Here is a 20,498-nt window from a genome sequence, read left to right as displayed (position 1 = left end):
GGGCATCGGGCAACGAAGGACGGAGTCGTAGGCCGTGATCCACAAGATCGGTCCTAGCACCGAACCCTGCGGGACGCCGCGCTCCACACGTCTTCTCTCGTCCCTGTTCCTCCCAGTGAAGGTGATCCATCTATCGTTCAGGTAGGCTCCGATGACCTCAACCAGGTACGCCGGCACCTCGAAGTGCCACAGAGCCTCCATTATCCTCGCCCAGGGGATAGAGTTGAAGGCGTTGCTGACGTCCAGGGAGACCGCTATCGCCACCCCGTAGCGGGAAACCATGTCCTACGCCATGCTCCTCACCCGCTTCACAGCGTCCACCGTGAAGCGTCCCCGGCGAAAGCCGTACTGACTGTCGTGTCATCCGGGCACCCGCCCCGAGATATGGGCCTCCAGACGGGCGGCGATCACCCTCTCGAAAAGCTTCCCGATCTCGTCCAGCTTTGCTCTAGCCTGGCGGTTAGGTAACTGTTGTGGAGCAGTACTTCTTCTACTAAGCCCCTCGTGTCCCTAAAATACCGCATGATTGTTGCGGTCTGGTCCTTATTTACCTTCTTGGTTGGATCTAGGCAGAATGCCAGCATCTTCCTTTCTATTTCGCTGGCCTGTACCTTTAGTTCAGGTACTGGCCGCGTTTCTGTTTCCTTTTGCTTTGCTCCTTCTGTGCTTTCCTTCTCCGGTGTTTGCGGAGGACGGGCTTCTGAACTTCTGTTCAGCTTGGGGGGTTTTAAGGGTTGCAGGACAACCCTTGCCTTTGCGGTCGGTGGTGTTAGCCCCTGCGACGGCATCTTGGGTTTATTTCGAAGTCCGTCGACGTACCGTTTAGCTCGCTCTGAGTCCAAGTCCAGCGACGTATTGCTTTTTAATAGTGCTCACTTTTAATTCACTGCACAATGTTGATACTGCCCAATTCTTTGGAGTTTCACTTTTCACTCCACAGCTTATTTTTTTCTTAACACTGAGGAAGCACTTTCACTTCACTGCAGGCTGTTTTAAGACCCACAGATTCGCTTTTTGTGGACTCGCCACGTGCATAACCTCGAACCTCGGTTCGAGATTTTTCTTTTACACTTTGCGTACTTCCCACAACTAGCTCCACAGAAATTCTTTTTCACAGTCCATGAGAAGCACAAATACTTTTCTTTTACACACTATTTACGTCCCTTCACTCGCTTGTTCCACCAAATAACGGTTAAAATGCATGGAGCGATCTGTACGCGTCCTCTCTGCATGCCGCCATCTTGTGGACCCAGCCGAACGTGGTAGTCGGGAACCTCGAAGCGCTTCCAGCGCCGCCACTATCTTGTCCCACGGTATGAAGTTGAAAGCGTTGACGATGTCCAGAGACACCGCCAACGCCACGCCGTCTCGGGAAAACATGTCTTCCGTGAGCGCCCGTACGCGCCTGACCGCGTCGATCGTCGAGCGTCCCTTCCGGAAGCCGTACTGGCTTTCGTGCCAGCCCCGTACCCGCTCCGACATGTGTCGCTCCAGGCGGGAGGCGACCACTCTTTCCAGAAGCTTGCCGATCTTGCCCAGCAGGCATATCGACCGGTAAGCCGACGGCGAGGTCGCCGGTCGTCCCTCTTTGAGGAGTAGGATCAGCCTCGCCGTTCGCCACGCACGGGGATAGGCATCCTCCCTGAGGCATCTGGTGTAGAGGCGTCGAAGCCTGGGAGCCACCACCTCCATTGCTTTCCCCCAGATCCAACCCGGGATCCCGTCGGGTCCAGGCGCCACGTCGCGGGAGGCCATTCTTCTAGTCGCCTCCCACAGTTCTTCCTCGCTGACTTCCCAATCGACGTTCCAATCGGTCGTCCGTGTGGTTTTCGGAGGTCGCTCCACCACGGTGTCCTCTCGCTGGGGGAAAAGCGTCTCGGCGACCTTCGCGAGCAGCGTCGGCTCCATCTCCCTCGTAGCCGGCGGGCCCCTGGCGCGAAGTTTACGCGTCACGACCTTGTACGGCCTACCCCATGGGTCGGACTCGACCGCTTCGACCAGGTCCGACCAGGCACGGCCCTTCGCCACTTTGATTTTTCTCTGCAGCGAGCGCCTTAGTTCGCGATACGCTCCGTAACGCAGGGCGAGTTCCTCCTCGTCCCGTCGCCGCCTGCGGCGAAACCTTTGATACCGCCGTCGGACCTGGACGCATCTCGCCCTCAGCTCCGCGATGTCGGAATTCCACCAATAAACGGCTCTGCTTCGCGCGGTGCCCTGTGTGGCTCACAGCATGGACGCGTCGCAGATTGCTGTCATGGCTCGGCGGAGGTTCTCGGCCTCCTCTTCCACGTCTTCTTCAGTCGTCGTCGTCGTCATCGTCGTGGCCTCCCAGCTCCAGGCTGTCGCCGTCACGGCCGCCCGAAGTAGATCTTCGTTTCTCTCCTTCACCTTCCACCTTGGCGGTTGACGAGTACCCCCGGCTCTCGGAGGGCCGCGAACAGCTCGCGCGGACGCGGTTCCAGCTCTAGGTCTTTCCTTCACCTCCATTAGTATGTAGAGGTGGTCCGAGAGCGTTTCGACTCCCTCGGCCACTCTCCAGCCTGAAATCCGCCTGAACGCGTCGGAGGTGGCCCATGTGATGTTCACGATGGAGCACCCCCTCCACGCCACGCAAGTGCTGGCCGAGCCCCTGTTTACCAGCAAGAGCCCGAGACCCGTGGCCCAGTCCAAGAGCGCGCGACCGCGCGCATTGGTCCTGGGGTTTGCCCATTCCGTCGAGTGAGCGTTAAAGTCGCCCAAGACGAGCACTTGCCGGGGAAGGTGTCGCCTGACGCAGCCGCCAAGCCCGTCCAGGAACTCCTCGAACGCTGTCCTTCTGCAGTTGGGCGACACGTACACACCCACCACCACCATACCTGCCCACTCGACCGCGATATATCCGTTGCCGCGCTCCAGCGGGACCCCGTAGGCGGGTGCCCCTGGCGCCGACGTCCAGGCGACGGCGACCATTTCGTCCGTGTCTCCTGTCCAGTTCGGAGCATCCAACACTCTATACGGTTCGGCCACCACCGCCAGGGCGACAGCGTTCTCCCGGATAGTTTGGAAGAGCAGGTCTTGCGCCCTTCTCGACCGTCCCAGGTTGGTTTGGAGGATACGAATTTTCTTAGCCATCTAAGCACATCGCTTCCATGGCGTCCTCCGCGCCAGCCTCCTTGATCATACCAACCTAATATTTCGTCGACAGTGAATTGTCAAAAATTGGCCATTTTGTAATATCATACGCCTTATGACGTGTTATAATTAAGTCGGCTCTAGCAAAATATATTATTAAACCAATTTATTCAATAATATCTATGATTTATTTATTCTTCGTATAGTAAGTACTTCAATTTTAGTTTCCACTTCATATTGGCTATTCATAGTGTGTTAGCTAATGCTATTAACTTGACATATGAAAACTAACCCCTAGGTTAATTTTTTCGCTTAACATATTAAATGTTTTTCTTTCGAATTATTAAATAATACGACTAAGTTAGTTATTACCTGGTATTTTTATTATTCTTACTCAATTTACTATCTTTTATGTGCGCTCTCTATTCATTATATAGTATTTGTTTCATTTGTTTGTTGGAGTTTAGCTTCAATTCAGCTCTGCTTATTATACTCCATCCAGTATCTTGGCACCACCTGTTTATTTATTCTTCCAAATTCCTTCAAGACAATTTATAAAATCTACTATATTGAACGTTAAATACTTATATAATTATTAATCAATATAATTTCATTATTCAACAGGTCAATATATATTTTTTAAACCAATTGGAAGATTATCGCAATAAGTTAGCAGCTAACCATCCACTACGCCTTTTCTGATTATTCCGTAAGTTATGTTTTGTGCACATATCACTATGCTGAACTATTTAATCACTCGAATGAATTCATATTCAATTGACCGCAGCCATATCCATATCACTGTTATTACAATGATTCGATTAAAACAAGTTACGTTTGGTTTTTAATCTCGAATAGTTCATTTAGTTACATTTAGTCATATATCATATACTAGTTTTCTATTGTTCAAATACAATGTCTATTGAACATTATGCTTATTGGACTTATAATCGATATACAGTGTCACCTTCATAACGCATACCATTATTACTTGTTATTCTTATAATCGATGCCCATTATTTTATCCATATTCTACTTATCGCTATTTTTATTAATATTTCCTACTAATATACCTTTAGTAGCTACATATTTATTCTTATTTATCATATGTTAATAAAACGGTCTAACCTTTGGTGTTCTATTAAAGTGTTTGCTGGTGTGTATACTACAACATTTTGTACCTTCCTCTTACTGACACTGTATTACATTATATGTTTATATACGGAATAGTTGGTTGCAGTTATTGCCTTTAATTTATGTTTAACATGACTCCAAGCTTTAATCATCATTAATCAAGTTTTTATCATTTTGTCTATCAAAGAATCGTCACTTTGTCAATCGAAGAATCATCATTTTGTCAACGGAAAATTTTTATATCCGTCAGTTTGTCAGTCAATTGGCAATATGGAAACTGAGTAAGATTTCAATAAACCATTTTATATTGATAATCTATTTTCGAACAACTGTAATCCTCTCCCGTGCCAGTATTCCCGCACATAGCAGGTTAGCCGAAAGTGCAGCTTATTGCCAGTTGCATTAAACGTCAGTTGACGCTACCTTCTCGTCGGCGAGTAAATAGAACGTAACAATATATATAGATATAATTTTTGGTGGCAGCGGTGGGATACGCTCCACGGAGGATTAAAGTTCTTACGAGTATTGAAAAAATATAAACGGAAAACATGTCGATCACACGAGACTCAATGAATGAGGACACGCTCTTGACGTTGTTAGAAAAAGTGAAAGCGTGGGATGAAAATTTTCACCTATTAACCGACATGAGCATAAGAATTGCCAAATTAGAGGAAGACGCGCGTATAAGTAGGGTAACAAACGAAACTGAAACGCCTACATCATCGCCGATAACACCACGAGAAACCAGAGCGATCGATGGTAACTCCCAACCGATTAAATTAAAAGACGCGATCGAATCGGTACCAGTGTTCGACGGCCACCAACCGTCTGTATTTCAGTTTTTAAGGGCGTGTGAGCACGCGCGAAATATGGCATCCAGGGCATCAAGATCCTCGAGTGCCGAAATTATTAATGAATAAGCTTCTCATACACGCATTTCTCGTCGTAGAAGACTGTCGGATAACAAATTTAAATGATTTTGGGAACAAGTTGAAAGATATGTTCGGCCCAGAAAAAACCGTTAGCGAATATAGGAGAGAATTAGGAACAGTATTTCAACGACCAGGAGAGGAGATACTAGATTACACAGACCGCGTCAGAAATCTTAGGCTGGCAATAATGGTTGGGGAAAAATGCGAGTATGGCAAGATGTCCGAGATACGATAGATTGGGACACAAGGGAGGCTTTCGTTAAGGGACTCCCAAACGAGGTATACTTGCGAGTAAAGGTAGCAGGATACCAATCCTTGGACGACGCATACCGCCAAACCGTGAAAGCAACACGGGAATTAAAGCGGGCAAGCAACAGAACACGACACCAGCGTCCGACATCTCCGAACGATTACGACCGAAACAACGCTCGTCCCCTGAACAACAACCGCCAAAATCGGAGATTTGTACCGCCGTCGCGAAATCGTCCAAACGACCCAAGACAAAATCCTATAATCTGTAATTATTGTAAAAAAAAACCTGGGCACTTGGTACGAGACTGTTACCGATTTAAAGTCAGAGTAGACGCTGGGATAATAGTACCATACGCGTCAGGGCAGTTGGGAAACCAGCCAACTCTTTCGAGAACAAGGGGCGAACCTCGAAGGAGCGACGCTATGAATCGCCCAAGAGTACAAGCGGCAACGAGAAGACCTACAAACCTTTAAACCTTCCAAGACAAACCAAGACAACCTTCAAGCATTACAATAAAACCATCGTGCAGTCGTGCACTGAAACGAATGGAATATCTGGAGAATCGACAATTAAAAAGGAAGTCCACGGAAAAACAACCAAGAATGCGCAAGAATCGGATTCAGATTCGGAAGGAGATCTCTCCGAATTTTTCCAATAAAGATAAATGAAACCCCGAACACTCCAACCGCAAGAATAGTCTTCCCAGACTTGAAAACTAAAACGAATTTGCTGTTAGTCTCCGGATCAGAAATAAATATCATAGAAAACCTGCCTTACCTGATTTAGCGATTATCGACGAGCAAGAATTAATCAAAGTTCGAGGAATTACGGCAACGAGCCTGGTCAGCCTAGGGCAGACAGTAATACAAGTTGCGGGCCATCCAGTTATTTTTCATGTAGTTGATGTCTCATTGCTGATCAATCAAGATGGAATCGTAGGATTCGAATTTTTCGCAGGATCTAAAGCTCGTCTGGATAAAAGCACATTAAGTGGGGAAACATTTATATTCCCTTCGATACAAGAGAAAAGATAATCGTGCCGAAACGAAGTTCGGTAACATGTATATTCAACGTTGCAAATCCGGAGACAAACAAGGGAATCGTCCCCAAAATCGAACCAATTAAGGGAGTCTATTTCGGAAACGCGGTTGTGAAAAACCATAAGGGACGGGGTCATCTAAGGATAATTAATACCTCATTAAGAGACTACAAATTCACCACACCTACAATGGTAATTAAAGAATTTGAAAACCTCGCCTCGCTCCCTAGCATGACGTGCAATGCAATTTCGAAATCTAAAGAAACTAGATTCGATACAATCATTGAATTATTAGGACTGGAACATTTGAACGAAGAAGAGAGGAGGAACATTGAGGCACTTATACAAAAACATCGAGACAGATTTCATTTTCCAGGCGAGACTCTAGAAGGGACAAATATCCTTATCAGGACTGCAGGGAATAGAGCTGTTTGTCTATCTGGACGATACAGTGATTTATTGCAGATCCCTCTGCGAACATGAGATTAAATTTAATCAGCTCATGAACAGATTAAGGAAAGCCAAATTGCGATTGCAACCTGACAAATGTGAATTCCTACGACATGAAGTGAATTATTTGGATCAGTGAAAATGGGGTTAAACCAGATTCAAAGAAAATCGAGGCGGTATCAAACTTTCCACGACCAAAGAAAGCAAAGAATATCAAGCAATTTCTGGGACTAGCAGGATACTACAGAAGATTTACACCAAATTTCTCCAATATCGCAAAACCGTTGACGCAATTATTAAAAAAGGACGTTGCTTTCAAGTGGCTAGCGAATCAAGAGAACGAATCCATCCTACAATATCCAGAATTTTGTCAAGCATTCAACCTTACGACGGATGCATCCAGATACGCCATGGGCGGTGTACCTAGTCAAGGACCAATCGGAAAAGATCTACCGATTGCGTACGCCTCGACATTACTAAATCTCGCCGAACACAATTACTCCACCATAGAAAAAAGAGTGTCTGATAATCATTTATAGCGCAATGCATTTTCGGTCGTATCTATACGGAAAAAAATTTACCATCGTTATCGATCATAAACCTTTGGTGTGGATGAACTCTATCAATGATCCTACTTGAAGAATCTGGAAATAGAGACTTAAGTTGTCGGTTTTCGAATTCGATATTCGATACAAAGAAGGCAGAGCGAACGCAAATGCGGACGCATTGTCTAGAAACCTTCCGGGGGTGTGCCTGTCGATCAGGAAGCGAGAAGAAGATTCGCCGATTCGTTATCCTCTCCGAAAATGATTCCAACTAGACAAATCAACCAAGGACCCTCCCATATTCAAAGCTAAACCACGTGGCTTGCCTCAGTTCCATGATCCAGGAAAAGAAGAAGAAAGGGCCAAACCTACAATACTTGCGGAATTGAAAATCTCAGAAACAAGAGATTCAACAGTAAAAATAAATGATCGCAAGGTAATTTTTGTCTATACAAAGGGAAATCCTGTGGAAAGGTGAGCTACCGCATTACGAAGACCTGATGTTGGAAAGAGTAAGATTGCAACGGGATTCGGGAAAACACATAATATCTATACCGGTGAAAGAAAATCGAAACTTCCCAATAACATATGTTATTGTATTGTATATGTAATGTTTTGTGCTAGGGTTCCTCTGGGTCATGTACTCGTACTGCGACTCGCCGGCGAGTCCGCAGCCCCTGAGGGATTGGAAGTTGAGCGGCAAGGGAGAGGAGAAATGGAAGAAAGAAGGGACAGGCGTGACCTCCGGGCTTCTTGGTAAGATACCCCCTCCCGGTCTCGCGGCCGGGACCGAATCATGTCTGTTCCCGAGCCAGAACCTTAACGCAGATATGGCGGGCTGTTAGCCCCCGACGACCCCTGTTGGATTTTTTGGTCGTGTAAGGATTTTTACACCATGTTGACTCCCTGTTGTCTTTCTCGGGAAGGGTGGGTTTCTAGCCCACGCCGCTATCCTTGTACAGTCGGCATCTTTCTCCGGAACCACTGGTCGCTGCTCGAGGAAAGGGATTATGATAAGGGAACGGGACAGGGGAAGGGTGTTTGAGATAGCCATTGGCTCCGTTAGTCACTGACAAGCCAGTATTTACCAGACCCCACCGACTTGGAGGAGGAGTTGTCGCTTGGCATTGGTGGGCGTGAAGAGTGCTATGCCACACCAGCAGCTTCTTTTTACCTATCGAGCTGCTATCAAGCCTTCTTCTCGAAGGGATCGAGATCTCTTTCAATCTCGTCTCAGTGTCACTCTCATCCATTATGTAGCCCTCTGTCGAGTTTAACGAACAAGAAGCGGCCCTGGGACCGACCGACCTCTCCTCGCTCCTCGCCTAGTCGTGTGACGACCGTTCGGGTGAAGCCTGGGGAGGCACCACACGCCAAGCCGACGGGGTCTGGGGGCTCCGAAACCCCCTGAGTCGTAACTTTATTTTTCCTATTCGTTCTATCGATATAGTTTATAAAGTTTAAATAATCTGGGGGCATAGCCGATTTCGTCATAAAGTCGTTCTTCCTTTCTCATATCCATTTTCGTTCCCAAGATCGTCATCATATAGTTGTTTCATCATCTGCCCTTGTTGTAAGTTGCATTCTAAAGGCGACATTTTACTATAAAGGGTTAGGCCACCTAACTCGCCATGTAACCATTCCACCAGATGACCCACATAGCCAGTATGACCATATACCATCTCGTGTCAATAATACTTCACTAATTACATGCATATGGCACTACTCGTTCATATATCGGCACTCAGGCTGATATTAGCTAATATTCATATGCCTTATATGTAGTAGGAGCCCCCATACCAATATGGCGACCGTTGGTACAACACGTGCGCGTCTCATCACATCGCTCAAACACTTGCTAACTTCGCTGATATCAGCCTTTGCATTTGTCATTCCAATATCACATCAACCCACCGTTTACTCTCGTGATACGTAATTCCACTGTGCCCAATGAGTGCTACCACCTACATGCAATACTTTCGATTCATCGGTCTACCGATACTCGTGTGCCAAACGCTAGTGTTAGTGTACCATCGTGAACCATCGTGTGCAACTGCATTTTCTATCTTACATTATGATACACGCCCATCAAATCAGTTATATTAAATATTATTGTGTTGTCAAACAATATCAAACCATTATCGTTATTCGGTTAAAGGCAAAATAAACAACGACTAAAGTGAAAATAAAAAATAATAAAAATTAATAAAAGAAAGAAATAATAGCGACTAACATAAAAACAAAACACGATAAACAGTCTTGGCAGGATTGACTATCTGCATTCTGTCCCCTGTAACCTAGCTTAAGAAAACAAAATTTAAACTTTAATTTAAATTTAAACTGTGTGAATCCTTGCCCAAACTTTTAATTTATTAATTTTACTTAGATGCTTCTTCAATAGGTATGAGAATTTCATATTAGCTATTTTATTCATATATTAAATTTTCCTATTAACTTATTACTTTTGGCTTTATCTAATGTATACTACTAACAATAATGTATGCTACTAATTTCTTTTCCCGTTTTATGTTTGAAGACCACCAGCATATGCTAATACTCACATATTATATTACTCTTCCTCTTACTTATTCACCGCTTTAATAATCATAAACACAATTACTAATGAGTCGTTATTGTTTCAAACACTTTTACCCTAAACTGCTGTACTTAAGTTAATTTAACAGTTATTCACCTACGACTCTTCATGCCACTATTGACCGCCACACTTCATGTTTATCTCACTTTAATTGCACTCAAACGATCATAATCCTCGTCGTCTCCATATACATATAACTGAATATCAACTCAATACTATTCCACCCACACTCCCTTGTAATTCACCGTACCCCATAGCAAGTTTGCTTGCATTCTCACACGCATACATCATCGTACATTGTCAAACACCTGGCTAGTAGGAGCGACCCGCCAACACGTCCGTTCTCCATCGCGTGCCGAACCAGTCTTCAAGAGTTGAATACACCTGTGAAGGAAAATGAAGAAGACACCAACAAAACTGAATTGGACGAAAATGGAAAGAATAGAAAAAGAGCGATTGAGTGAAACTCACCAAGAAAAATATATTGAAAATATGGAAATTGAAGCACAAAAAGAAGAAAACAGAAATGTCGACATTGAAGATCCTAGCACGTGGCCAATTGACAGAACACAACATAGTAAATTTAAGTAAATTTAATAGTTGAGCATGGTCCTGTACAAGTTACTCAATTTAACTTCCCTAAAGACGAAAATAACAGGAGCTTTTCTGCAACATATTTTACAAGAATACTGACGAATGGACAAAGGACAACACGAAGATGGCTAATATATTCTGAATCTAAAAACAAGGTTTACTGTTTCGCTTGTAAATTATTTTCCACTACTGATATTTCATTGGGGGCAGACGGATTTTGCGATTGGTTTCATTCGGCACGGCAAATTAAAATGTACGAACGATCTGCGGTACGTTTACGAGCTATAAACAAGTGGCTTCAAACTGAACAAAATTTTCGCACTGGCAAGATCTACTTGATAAAGAGTGCGAGAAATTTTTAAGACTTGAAGCGGCACGATACGAACAAGTTTTCCAAAGAATAACTGCTGTTATTTTATATTTGACGCAACATAATTTAGCTTTCCGAGGAAGTTCCGATACTTTGTACACACCGCGCAATGGTAATTTTTTGGATTTAATACAATTAATTGCAAAATTTGATTCTGTTCTAATTGATCGTTTAAACAAAACAGCCATAAAAGGGCATTATTACTTATCGCGTTCAATTCGAAACGAATTAATAAGGCAACGGCAAATAAAGTACAAAAAGTAATTATCGATGCAATCAGGAGAGTAAAATATTATTCCATTTGATTGGATTGTACGCCAGATGTGAGCCATCAAGAGCAATTATCGGTTGTTCTTCGGTATGTCGACATAACGGACGAGGAGGTTGAAATCGAGGAACATTTTATCAAATTTAAAATAGTTCACGATACAACAGGAAAAGGACTATCTGAAACTACGCTCATTCTGGATCAGTTGGGAATAAAAATATCCGACTGTTGCGGACAAGGATATGAAACGGTGTCAATACGAGGGGAATACATCAATTTAATATTTAAAAAATATTACGTGTAAATCCTAAAGCGTTTTACATACCATGCGGTAGTCACAAATTGAATTTGTTATTGGCAGATATAGCAAAATATTTGCAGCATCGACATCGCGTTGATTTGTTCTAAAAAAAAAAAAAAAAACACGTTGAAAAAATTACACCTAAACCATTGTCAGAAACTAGATGGGAATGCCGTTTTGATGGTGTAAAGGTTTTTCGATTTCATGTTCGCCAATTTCGAAACGCCTTGATCGAAATTGGCAACAACGCATCCGACGATAAATTGAAAATTGAGATTTTGTCTATAGTGCGCAAGATAAATGAATTTGAATTTATTGCCAGTCTTATCATTTGGTACGAAATATTATCAAAAATTAACATCGTCAGCAAAGTATTGCAAAATTAAAAGATGTAAATCGATTTGGCTACGAAGCATCTGAAAGATCTTAACGATTTTTTGCGGAAAACAGAAACGAAGGATTTAGCAAAGCTATGATCGCAACTGATAAAGTTGCAAAGGAAATGGACATAACATCGGGTTTCAAATCATCATACAGGGGTAAAAAACGGAAATTATTTGATTATGAAGGACAGGATGAATCATCGACGATCAACGACAAAGAATACTTCCGTGTACATTACTGTTACGTCTGGTGACTCTCTACTTACACCAGGCCACACAACGCGGGCAAGATGACAGCCAGATGTCTACACATCCTTACCGCGTACCCTCAATAGTCTTGAAGGCCCACCATAAATCTCAGAAATTTTCTACTTAAGGTCCTTCAGATCGAACAAATATCTTTTTACTGAATTGTTTTGTAAAAGTTATGTCGACTACGAGAAGACACGGGAAAGTTGGTTTTTCTTACGTATGATGCTTCCCACTAGCAAGCTTCCACTAGGTAAACAAAACAAAGTAATACACCTGCCAGATTGAAAACTCGTTCGTTAGTTATTTAATTATTAAATTCAAATTATCAACTGAATTTCAGCCACCGTCTAATAAATACTGCTCGCTAACGAGCTATCATTTCTTAAATCAAATATAAGAATTATTTTATCAATTATGTTGTGTGTCTAAACACAGCGCACTCGAACGTTGTATCGACCGCGTCACATTGATTGTCAACAAGTCCTATAAACTAACATCTTTCAAATTTCTTTTGCTTTTGATAGACACAACCACCCGCTAGCCGGTGAGTCATTCTACTATATTTGGCTTGTCCTTTGTTATTATACAATTACTGTCATTTCTCACGACTGATCTCTTTGCTCGTAGTGACTTGACACTATGCTATATTTAATCAAAACTCATGATTCTAGCGTTAAAATATTTCCTATTAGTACGATAAATAATCTAAAATACTGTAATACGACTGGCCTGTATACATATTAAATAATTTATAATAAATAACTTGTTAATTGTAAATAAATACACCTTGTCATATTTACCCACACTATCCTTTGTCTTACGACCTACACATCATCGTTATTCCTTTATTTGTTCATAAACCGTTATAGCGCAATATTTTCAAATCCTATTATGTTTAATTCTGAAATATTATAGTGGAACTTTCGGGTAGCCGACTATATCAGGCCAACTGTCTCCGAGTTCAAAGTAATTTCCCGTGCTCCCAGATTTTTACCTGTAACGCGACTTGACAAGTAGATAACTGCCACTGTACGACACTATATAAAATAAATTAGAACCGCAAGAAAATTTCGGAAATCACCCGAAAACATCTCCAAAGTAACAGCTGAACAGTGGTGGAACTTAGAGCAAACTCTAGTGGTCCGTAATGTGGCGACCTCTTCTCGAGGTTGCGAACGGACCTCGAGCACCGCGCCTGGAGACATGTCGACCCGTACAACAACATGGCGTATCGAGAACAATACTTTGTAAACCGCCATTTTGGTGGGAACTTTCGCTTAGTAAATTCCTCCCAATCCGACTTATTCCATGCTATTAACCCTTATAATTGGAAAGGACTCACTCTCCCCGTCTTAAACTAAAAGGGCGTTAGGCAAAAGCGAAGAGAATAAGTACTCTTAACACTGCAGCTTATCAGATGGCTCTCGCTACACCGTAGTACGCGCCCAGCTCCATACGTGTCACTCGGTGGAAAGATACACGTTAAAAACTTACATGTCCCTGGGAGCTCGATTAAAGAGTCTGATACAGGGTGAGCGACCGTCAACCCCGTCGACACCCAACGGCAGCGATTTGCCCGCACCGAAAATTCGCTTACTAGAAATGCGGCTGTCCACATTCGACGGGAAATTAAAACAATGGAGCCCATTCTACGACGCTTTTACATCAACGATAGACAACACTACTACTTCGCACCCATACAAAAGTTCCACTATCTGCAGGCCGCCTTAACGGGAGAAGCAGCGGCCTGCGTGAATTCAATAAGCTTCAACAATAAAAATTACCTCGAGGCTATGGCCCTCCTCAAGAAGAGGTTCGAATGTCCACGACGCATCGTGTCATGTCACGGCCTTGCAATCATCAATTATCCGAAATTAACTAGATATTCTCCAACGGCTTTGAGGGACTTAACAAACACGGTAAGACAATATCTCGGCGCGTTAAATAATTTAGGAGAACCAATCAATGCAAACTCCCTCAATCTCGACCTCATTAATTCTAAATTACCTTCGAATATCAGACAGCATTGGGAACTCACGTTAACTAGTAAGGAAGTCCCTCGGTAGACACTCAGTTACTGGACTACCTCGAGAACTTGTCACACACTTGCATATGGTCCTCTGATGTCTCGCTGAAAAGCAGATCGCAAGAACAACCCAAGCAGGTCCGTCAGTACGCGTCACGAGAATGCGCATTTACCACATCACGGGTTCCGTCACCGTATCATATCTGCCAAGGACCACACACCATCTGGAAATGTGACACCTTCAAAGCTAAATCCCTGTGGCGGCACTCAACAGCAAAATATCACCACTCGACACCAACTAGCGTCGGATGACGGCAGAGTAGTGGTTAGCACCTTATGTTACGAACGTTCGGGACTAGATTTTTCTTCCACGTATCTAAATTAGTAGAGAAGCAACAGTACTACTAGGCAGGGGAGCATGAGGCGGGCATGGGTTCCCGGGTCGTAGGACCACGTCCCGGGAAACCCCGATGGATCTGATGCTCTATTACAGTCGGGTGGCGGCTGGTCGGTGCCTCTGGCGCCCGTCAGTTCGCCGATCCGATGCGAAGAGCTTCGGAAAAGTTGCTGGGCCCATGCCTGTCAAGACCACTCACCTCATCTTCTCGTGGGGCTCCCCGTCACCCTGCACCGGCCTTGACCGAAAAAGTGAGTGGCACCAGGACGGAGACTTCGTTGACGACCATGGTGACAACAAGTGCATAAATTATGGATAGAAACCAAAAAAGAAAACGGTTTACGGTGCAGGGGAAGGATACCCCAGTACCAGCACAGTGGTGGGTGGTCAAGTGGGCCCACCTGCGTCGTCATCTCACGACCGCGGCCGTTCGGGGGTGGACCGCCAGGCCCCCGGATGTGTTTTCACGTCTGGCGAGGCGGGATGCAGCAGTAGGGAGATTCGCGAGGAACCTCCGAGAAGAGTGACAAGAGGATCGCGGAGAACCGCGGGCGGAGCGGACGGCGTCTTCCTCGCACCGGCCGCGGTAACGGACCTCACGCCGGTAAGGGCGCTGCGAACGCGGGCGAGGTCCGACGACGAGGATTCGGTCGCCTCGTTCGCGTCGCGATCATCTCTGGGATCGACTGTCTCCGGGGGGAAGAGAAGGCGCATTATGTCGTTGACCCCGGAGATCTCCGTGGAATTGGCACTGGAGATACGGATGAGCTCGGCGGCCGACGTGAGCGCCGAGTTCACCAGGCAGGTGTCTAAGATCTTGCAGGTGGCGGCGATATCGTCGAACCTCAAGGGAGCGAGCATCAAGGACCTAAAAAACGCGGCGACCTACGTCGCCGCCGCATGGAGGGAGCTTAACCTGCAGAGGGCTGAGGTGGTCCACAGCGGTAGCTCCACGGCCGCCAGGCTCGCGGAAGCGAGGCTGACCGCGTTGGAGGAGGAAAACGCGGCCTTGCGCAAAGAAATAACGAGGCTGGCAGCTCGCATCCACGAGTGCCCGCGGTGCAACGGTCGGGCTATCGAGTTCGGCCACCCTCCGCGGGAGGGGAATCAAGAGGGCGCGTGTCTGGACGCCCTAGAAAAGAAGATGGGCGAACTTGGTCCCTCCATCATGAGGGCCATCGAGGAACGGTTCGGGGGCCAAAGACCGCGCAGTCCCGAACCCCGGCGCAAGGCGGACCAACCCGCCGCCCCACGCGCCACCCAAGCCACAACGCTCCTGAGGGAGCAGGAGGGCGGCGAATGGAGGGTGGTGGAAAGGCGGCCGCGGAGGAAGAGGACTGCAAGGAAGGAGAAGCTCCTCCGGCAAGACCGACGGGCGCGCGGAAGACGGGCGCCGCACCAGCGACCAGGGAAGGAACAGCGCAGGCGACGATAGCGGCCGGGCTCCCCCGCGCACCGCGTACGTCCGCGGAGACGCTGACCATGAACAAGGGGGTCAAGACATCGTACGCCGATGTGCTCGCGACGGCGCGACAGAAGGTCCCGCTCGCGGAGATCGGCGTCGAGTCCCTCGGAATGAGAAAATCGATGACCGGGGGGATAATTATCCGGCTCCCCGGCGACGAAGACAGAGGGAAGCGGCATGCGCTCCGCCGAGAGCCAAGAGGAAGCCACCGATCCGCGAACCGATCGCGGAGGTAACGCAAGAGGGGAGCACCGTCGAACAACCAGCGGTGGATGGTCGGGAGGAGGCCATGGAGGTGATCGAGTGAATTCAACCGTCTCCTCCAATGCAATCTGGGCAGATCGAGAAGGGCGCAAGACCTGCTCTTCCAGACTATCCGAGAGAGCGAGGTCGCCCTCGCGGCAGTGGCCGAGTCGTATCGCGTTCCCGACGCTCCCAACTGGATCGCGGATCTGGACGTATCGACGGCCGTGACCTGGACGCCGACCCTGGGTGCCTCTGGCGCCTTGCTTGACCGCGGCAGCGGCTACATCGCGATCGAATGGGCAGGAATAGCGGTGGTGGCGGTCTACGTCTCCCCCAACAGCGGCCTGGCCGCGTTCGGGAACTTTCTGGACGAGGTCGGCGAATGCGTCAAAAGGTGCTTTCCCCGCCAGGTGCTGGTCCTCGTGGACTTCAACGCCCACTCGACGCAGTGGGGGGAACTCCGCGACGAACACCAAAGGAAGATGGCTGACCGACTGGGCCGTGGGACTCGGACTCCTGCTGGCGAACAAGGGTACGGCGAGCACCTGCGTGGCGTGGAGGGGGTCCTCCGTGGTCGACGTCACGTGGGCCACCTCGGAGCTGTACCCGAGGATCCGCGACTGGAGAGTGGCCGACTCTCCACAATGAACACTTACGCATCCATGCGCTTGCAAACCTTCCCTTATTCCTGTTTCTTTTAATATTAGTTCTCTTTAAACTTTTACTTCAACGATTACTAATTTCGTTTTTCTAATTGGCTATAATGTTTTAGGAAATTATTTGAAGAGCCTACATTGCCAGAAATATATGGTAAACGCATTTTGCGATATGCAAGGAAGCTAATTTCTGAGCAAATCAAGACTTTATAAATTCTTTGCTATGCTGTTACGGTAAGTCCGTTTCTTTTATCCGTTTCTTAATTGTAGGATGCGCTGTTCCATTTAAAAAATGTGATGAATTTCATTTATTCATTCCATTCCATTATCTTTCCTAATCATTATTTACAAATTACGATTGGAAAAGATGTTTCATTTTCGTTTAGTTTTATATATGTCGGAGATGAAAGGACAACGGGGCCACCCGTTGGAATTGCTTGGAAAAGCCTCAATAGCGTTCACGAAATAACCCAGACACAGTCATTCGAAACTTGAGACAATGAGCTTGGGATCGAGGCGACGTCCGGTCGCCGAGTGTAGCTACGGTCACGGGATGAACGTTACACCTAACAGAGATACGAAGTTACATAGCTTTCCTTTAAAGAATTGGCCGTAACGGCACTTGACAATGAGACATTCCAGCAGCCACGCACAGACCCCATTCTTTGGGTGAGATGGTCGCCAGATGCCGACGCATAACTAAAGTCCTTTAGATTGGCAAACAGTCTTTGTTATATCAGCCCATGTGTCTGTCGCCTGTTGCGGCAGGATACGTGAGGTCTGCTTTCCTTAAGTACGACGTTTCCCGCTAGGAACTCTCTCTCGAGAGCGGCTAGCATCCTTTTCTAATCGCCAACATGGAGATTAACCAATTAACAGCAACGTCTATTTCCCTCACCCTCCGGGCGGAGGTTTTCTTTGACGAATCCTATGACCTCGTGCCCTTAGGCACATCCCACCATAGTTTTCCTCTGCGGCGTCGTCGCGACGGAGAGGCATTCTTTTTCTTACAGTTGCACTGGTTAGATACCTATTGTGTTTGTACGATCAGTGAATACTCTACGTCTTAGTAAAGAGTTGATCAAGCGATCCTTGCATCACAAGGAATAAGTCGAGTTCGACTTAGAAGTAAAGTAGATCAGATATCCCGTGGGCCGTGGATTCGCTATATCGAATCTAAGGTCATTGTCATCAGCGTCTAGTTACCATTGTTATTGTTCAGACTTATTCCTTCTGTATTTGTGTTAATAAACGTTATCTTGATTGTGAAACTACAATGAACAATCCAGGCGAAGATTCTTTACACGCCCATAATCAAAACTCAAACAATTCTACTCCGACATATATATATGTCGGAGATGAAAGGACACCGAGCCCCTCTTTGGAATTCTTTGTAAAATTCCCAATACTTTACAAATTAACCCAAACATAATTGTTCGAGACTTGAGATAATGAGCTTAGTCTCGAGGCGACAACTAGTCGCCGAACGTAGCCACGGTCGCGAGATGAACGTTTTACCTAACAGAGGTATAGAATTGCATAGCTCTCCCTAAAAAGAAATAGTTGTACCGACACCTAACAATAAACATTCCAACGGTCTCTGTACCGTGGCTCGCCACAGTATATGTTCAGCTAGCCTGAGGACCCGCTATAAATCTTAGGAGTTAGTTAACTGAGGTCCTTCAAATTGACAAACAGTCTTTGTTCTAACAGTTCGTAAATCTGTCACCTACTACGGGATGATACGGGAGATCTGCTTTCCTCACGTACGACGCTTCCCGCTATCAACTTTCTCTCAAGCGCGGCTAGCATCCTTTTCTAACCACCAATACAAAATTAACCAATTAACAGCAGCGTACATTTCGCTCACTTTCCGAACGAAGGCTTTCCTCTACGAATCCGATGATTTCGTATCCTTAGACATATCCCGTCATAGTTTTCCTCTGCAGCATCATCGTGACGGAAAGTCAGTCGTCAGACGCCTGTCCGGGTCGATAGTTCGTAGTTAGTAGTAATAATTGATCCGATTTTCTCGACATCTTAAGCAATTAACATACGCACTTGTATCGTACATCGTAGTGCATCGACCAGAAGTCGAATTTGTAATCGCGAGCCGCGAACCGCTAATAGTAATCGCGAGTCCTACGCATGGTGCACACATAGAGTATATTTTAATAAATATATATTGTTAAATATATTCAGATGTTTCTTCAGCATCTGTCACGACTTATCCACTTCACATTTATTAATACAGAGAAAAAGCAGCAATAATAAAGTCATCTGCTAGGGTCCAAAAAGAGAGTCACATTGTGTGCTTACATTTCTCACTTAATCCAACTTCGAAGGAACATATTATATCTAAGATGTTTTCAGCAGCAGAAATCGATACACTAATCTCGTGTGAATTATTTTTCCGATTTGATGGTTACTAACAAAATGCGGCTAAACTGTAGAAACGTTAACCACCCCCTGAATTCCATGGTCTTTTTGGATATGTTGATGGAAATTGATATTTTGAATTATTGGTTAAGGGCAATAAATATGAAGAGGAGCAGTACAAGATGTGACTTAATATTTAAAGTAGCAACTTTAATTTAATACTACTATGATAATTAAAATGTACTCAATATTGTACAGATAAAATTATATTAAATTAAAAATTATATTAAAAAATTGTCTAAACAGCAACTGTAGCCGTTGCTGCACTAAATGGCTGTGTCCTGTTACTCTGGGAATTCTGGTATTCTGGTAATTGTAGTAATTCTGGTAATTCTGGTAATTCTGGTAATTCTGGTAATTCTGGTAATTCTGGTAATTCTGGTTATTCTAGTTATTCTGGTTATTCTGGTTATTCTGAATGTCGTTTTTCACCCGCTAAAAATGTTTAAGAACATTGTTTGTGAACTATTCCTAAGCAATAGTAAGCATTGTTCTTGACCAATTAAGCAGACTTTTATGACGCCCACGCCTAATAGTAACTAAGGGTTTCAATTTAGATAATGTTTTAAATGAAAATTTATTCAATACTGGCCAATATTACTCGCAACAGAACAAATCCCTTTCGTAATATTTTCGGAATAACAAACAATTCGGAAAGATAAATTTTGTTAATAACATAAATAAATTTTATTAATGAAATGAAAATTAGATAAAATTTAATTCCTATCATTGTCAGCACTTTTCACGACCAACGACGATGTATCGTTTTTAGACGCTATGTTTTCCCTTATATTTTTATTCGCAATATTTTAGAGATAAAAATTAAAAATATTTTTCGTACTGCACTGTCCGATTTTAAATGAAACTCGCTATATAAATTATTCTGGACAATAGTTATGTAATTATGTCATCCTAATCGTCTGTAATTAATTTTAAATGATTCTGACATGTAAAATCGTGGCAACTGAAACAAGAGATTACGTATAAAGCTTGTGTTGTCTTTACAATAGATATTCCACTTTTTTCCATTATTTAGTTGCA

The 20,498-nt window shown here is 44.9% G+C and overlaps 1 protein-coding gene across 1 annotated transcript; it reads right to left on the bottom strand.

Annotated features, from left to right (window-relative positions):
* Positions 1-822: 822 nt before the first annotated feature.
* On the bottom strand, positions 823-3,111 carry LOC139991086 (uncharacterized). Its single transcript, XM_072010901.1, has 3 exons — positions 2,228-3,111; positions 1,160-2,110; positions 823-958 (listed from the first exon to the last, which is right to left on the bottom strand). The coding sequence occupies exons 1-3, from the start codon at positions 3,109-3,111 to the stop codon at positions 823-825; spliced, it is 1,971 nt and encodes a 656-aa protein (XP_071867002.1).
* Between the last annotated feature and the right edge of the window lie 17,387 nt (positions 3,112-20,498).

This window comes from Bombus fervidus, chromosome 9, assembly GCF_041682495.2.
Source record: "Bombus fervidus isolate BK054 chromosome 9, iyBomFerv1, whole genome shotgun sequence".
NCBI classification, from domain to species: domain Eukaryota; kingdom Metazoa; phylum Arthropoda; class Insecta; order Hymenoptera; family Apidae; genus Bombus; species Bombus fervidus.
Note: the sequence above shows the minus strand (reverse complement) of the source record. Positions and strands in the feature narration are given on the sequence as shown.